This window comes from Propithecus coquereli, unplaced genomic scaffold (genome assembly GCF_000956105.1).
Source record: "Propithecus coquereli isolate 6110/MARCELLA unplaced genomic scaffold, Pcoq_1.0 Scaffold426, whole genome shotgun sequence".
Lineage (NCBI taxonomy): Eukaryota > Metazoa > Chordata > Mammalia > Primates > Indriidae > Propithecus > Propithecus coquereli.
The window spans coordinates 546526-548483 of record NW_012150019.1 but is presented as its reverse complement, the minus strand read 5'-3'; the positions used below and the strand labels follow the sequence as shown (position 1 = coordinate 548483).

The following is a 1958-nucleotide window of genomic DNA, read 5'->3' as shown; positions in this document are numbered from 1 at the left end:
ATTTTACTTCTTTAAAAAATTGCCATGTATACATATATCAACGTATATGTTTCAAGCTACTTGATTGCAGGCACTCTGACTGGTATTTTTCTGTATACCCTTTATTGCTAGAACAGCATCTTGCAAATATGAAGCTTGCCATGAGGAGCTATTGGTTGATTGGTTGGGAATGCTTTCATAGACATACTTGTCAAAGGCAATTGTTACGCATTTCTTTAATTAAAGTATTTTCCCCAGTGTTTTACCCCAAATAACATAAATCTAAGGATTGTGGCTGAGAGGTCTAAAAATGGCGAAACTTTTGAAGAGCAGAAACTCTGCAGATATAAAAATTAAAGGGATTTTACAATTATAATCCATTTAGGCAATGGATGGAGGATGGGAATCATAATGACCATTTGGCTTATGGGGCTTCCTTTTATTTACTCTTTTTGTTTTACTTTGTTCACTAGCTTCACTCTCTTTTTCTTAAGCTTCCTGCCCTTGTTGTACGCTCTCCTCACTCTTCTTTCCTTGGGTTTTCTGTCTTTTTGGTACACCCGCCTTTTGGGGGGATGCGTGTCTTTCTGGTACACCCACCTCACTCTTCTTTTCTTGGGCTTCCTGTCCTTGTTGTACGCTTGCTTCATTCTCCTTTTCTTGGGCTTCCTGTCCTTGTTGTACAGTCGCCTCTCTCTCTTTTTCTTGGGCTTCCTGTCCTTGTTCACTCATCTCACTCTTCTTTCCTTGGGTTTTCTGTTTTTTTGGTGCACTTGCTTTTTTGGGGGATGGGTGTCTTTCTGGTACACCCACCTCACTCTTCTTTTCTTGGGCTTCCTGTCCTTGTTGTACACTCGCATCACTCTCTTGTTCTTGGGCTTCCTGTCCTTGTTGTTCACTCATCTCACCCTTCTTTCCTTGGGTTTTCTGTTTTTTTGGTGCACTCGCTTTTTTGGGGGATGGGTGTCTTTCTGGTACACCCACCTCACTCTTCTTTTCTTGGGCTTCCTGTCCTTGTTGTACACTTGCTTCACTCTCTTGTTCTTGGGCTTCCTGTCCTTGTTGTTCACTCATCTCACCCTTCTTTCCTTGGTTTTTCTGTTTTTTTGGTGCACTTGCTTTTTTGGGGGATGGATGTCTTTCTGGTACACCCACCTCACTCTTCTTTTCTTGGGCTTCCTGTCCTTGTTGTTCACTCATCTCACCCTTCTTTCCTTGGGTTTTCTGTTTTTTTAGTGCACTCGCTTTTTTGGGGGATGGGTGTCTTTCTGGTACACCCACCTCACTCTCCTTTTCTTGGGCTTCCTGTCCTTTTTGTACACTCGCCTCACTCTCCTTCTCTTGGGCTTCCTGTCCTTTTGATACACCTGCCTCACCCTTCTTTTCTTGGGCTTTCTGTCTTTTTGGTGCACTCGCTTTTTTGGGGGATGGGTGTCTTTCTGGTACATAGACCTCATTCTTCTTTTCTTGGGCTTCCTGTCCTTGTGGTATGCTTGCCTCACTCTCCTTTTCTTGGGCTTCCTGTCCTTTTGATACACCTGTCTCACTCTTTTTTTCTTGGGCTTTCTGTCTTTTTGGTACACCCACCTCACTCTTCTTTACTTGAGATTCCTGTCCTTTAGGTAAACCCGCCTCACTCTTCTTTACCGGGGCTTCCTGTCGTTTTTGTATTCCAGTGTCTCTCTCCACCTTGATCTCCATTCCTATCTTGTCTTTCTCTAAATCAGTGCTTTTTGCTTTTTTTTCTGGCTCCTTTTTGTGTGTTGATGTCAAGGATTTATCAGAATCTCTAAATATGACTTTATTCTTTGGTGCTTCCTTGTTTTCTTCTTGGCTATTCTGAGACCTTGTAGGGCCTCCACTTTTTAGAATCTGGGCTTTGGACTCTGATTTTTTTGCAAGTTGTTCATCCATGTAACCTGGAAATACAACTGAGCATACAAGAAAAGTGCATGGTTCAGATATCAAGTATTTTCTCT

General features: G+C 42.4%; 1 protein-coding gene across 1 annotated transcript in view; it reads right to left on the bottom strand.

The window, feature by feature from the left end:
* Nucleotides 1-468: 468 nt before the first annotated feature.
* LOC105817839 (chromosome unknown open reading frame, human C6orf10) overlaps nucleotides 469-1958 on the bottom strand; it is a 12833-nt gene continuing 11343 nt past the window's right edge. The window contains exons 2-3 of the mRNA XM_012653638.1: nucleotides 1261-1898; nucleotides 469-1053 (exon numbers count right to left, since the gene is read on the bottom strand). Coding sequence (XP_012509092.1) covers nucleotides 469-1053; nucleotides 1261-1898 — 1223 coding nt within the window. The remainder of the gene's footprint in view (nucleotides 1054-1260; nucleotides 1899-1958) is intronic.